We start from the raw sequence: 1,055 nt of genomic DNA, 5'->3' as shown, positions 1-1,055 counted from the left end.
TATTGCAAAGATGAGATCCACATCCGGTATCCAATAACCAAGAAGTTGAATTAATTGAGACATTTATTTCAATATAGAACATACCATTGCCAGAAGTCTTCTGGGCGAGATATTCCTTGCAATTGCGCTTCAAGTGTCCAGGCTTCTTGCAGTGGAAGCAAACATCTTCTCCCTTTTCAGGCTTTTCAGGCCCCTTAGAAGTGCTTGCTACTCAGTTCTTGTTGGGTTTGTTTGTCTTGGAAGGACGAGAACACTTCTTGCCCTTTCCTTTAGGCCTTTTCTTCATCCCAGACGAAGAGCCAATGAGGAAAATAGGTTTTCCCTTCTTAATTGTGGCTTCATAACTTGTCAACATGTTGATCAACTCTTCAAGGCTGGCCTCCAACTTGTTCATATTGAAGTTCACCCCAAACCCATCAAACCACGATGGCAACGACAGCAGTAGAATGTCCGTGGACAACACATTGGGGATAACAAGGTCCAGGCCCACTAGCATTTCAATGAGCCCAATCATCCTCACGCCATGCTCATGGACCGAGGCCTCTTCTCGCAGACGTGATGTCATGAGTTCTTTGACAGTAGCGTGCCTTACTGGACGCGTTTGTTCACCATACAACTTTGCAGGTGGCCGTAAATGGCAGCAGCATTCACAGCTTCCTCAAACCGCCTCTGCAGCTCGTTTGACATAGAAGCTAGCATATAGCTATGGGCTTACAAGTCATGGTCCCACCATTTGTCAAGGTCAGCCAGCTCCTCCTTTGTGGCATTTGTATTACTCGTCTTAGGAGGGGCCTTCGTGAGCACATATGCTATCTTTTCGGAATTCAAAACAATTTTCAAATTCCTCAGCCAATCATGATAATTTGGTCCTGTTAGCTTATTTTGATTGAGTATAAAAGATAGTGGGTTTCGAGACGACATTGTAAATATACCGAAAAGGAAACAGAACAAACTTTACTGATTATTTTAAAATATTTTGTAAGACGTTTAATATGGATTTTTGTTTTTACGAATTGCCTCCCACTATTTTGACATTCTCACCACCCTCTGCTGAA

At 42.9% G+C, this 1,055-nt stretch overlaps 1 protein-coding gene across 1 annotated transcript; it reads right to left on the bottom strand.

The window, feature by feature from the left end:
• Positions 1-211: 211 nt before the first annotated feature.
• LOC140805462 (uncharacterized) lies at positions 212-565 on the bottom strand. The gene has a single exon (XM_073161734.1). The coding sequence runs from the start codon at positions 563-565 to the stop codon at positions 212-214; it is 354 nt and encodes a 117-aa protein (XP_073017835.1).
• Between the last annotated feature and the right edge of the window lie 490 nt (positions 566-1,055).

This window comes from Primulina eburnea, chromosome 1 (assembly GCF_022965805.1).
Source record: "Primulina eburnea isolate SZY01 chromosome 1, ASM2296580v1, whole genome shotgun sequence".
NCBI classification, from domain to species: Eukaryota; Viridiplantae; Streptophyta; class Magnoliopsida; order Lamiales; family Gesneriaceae; genus Primulina; species Primulina eburnea.
This window is presented reverse-complemented; position numbering and strand designations above follow the sequence as displayed.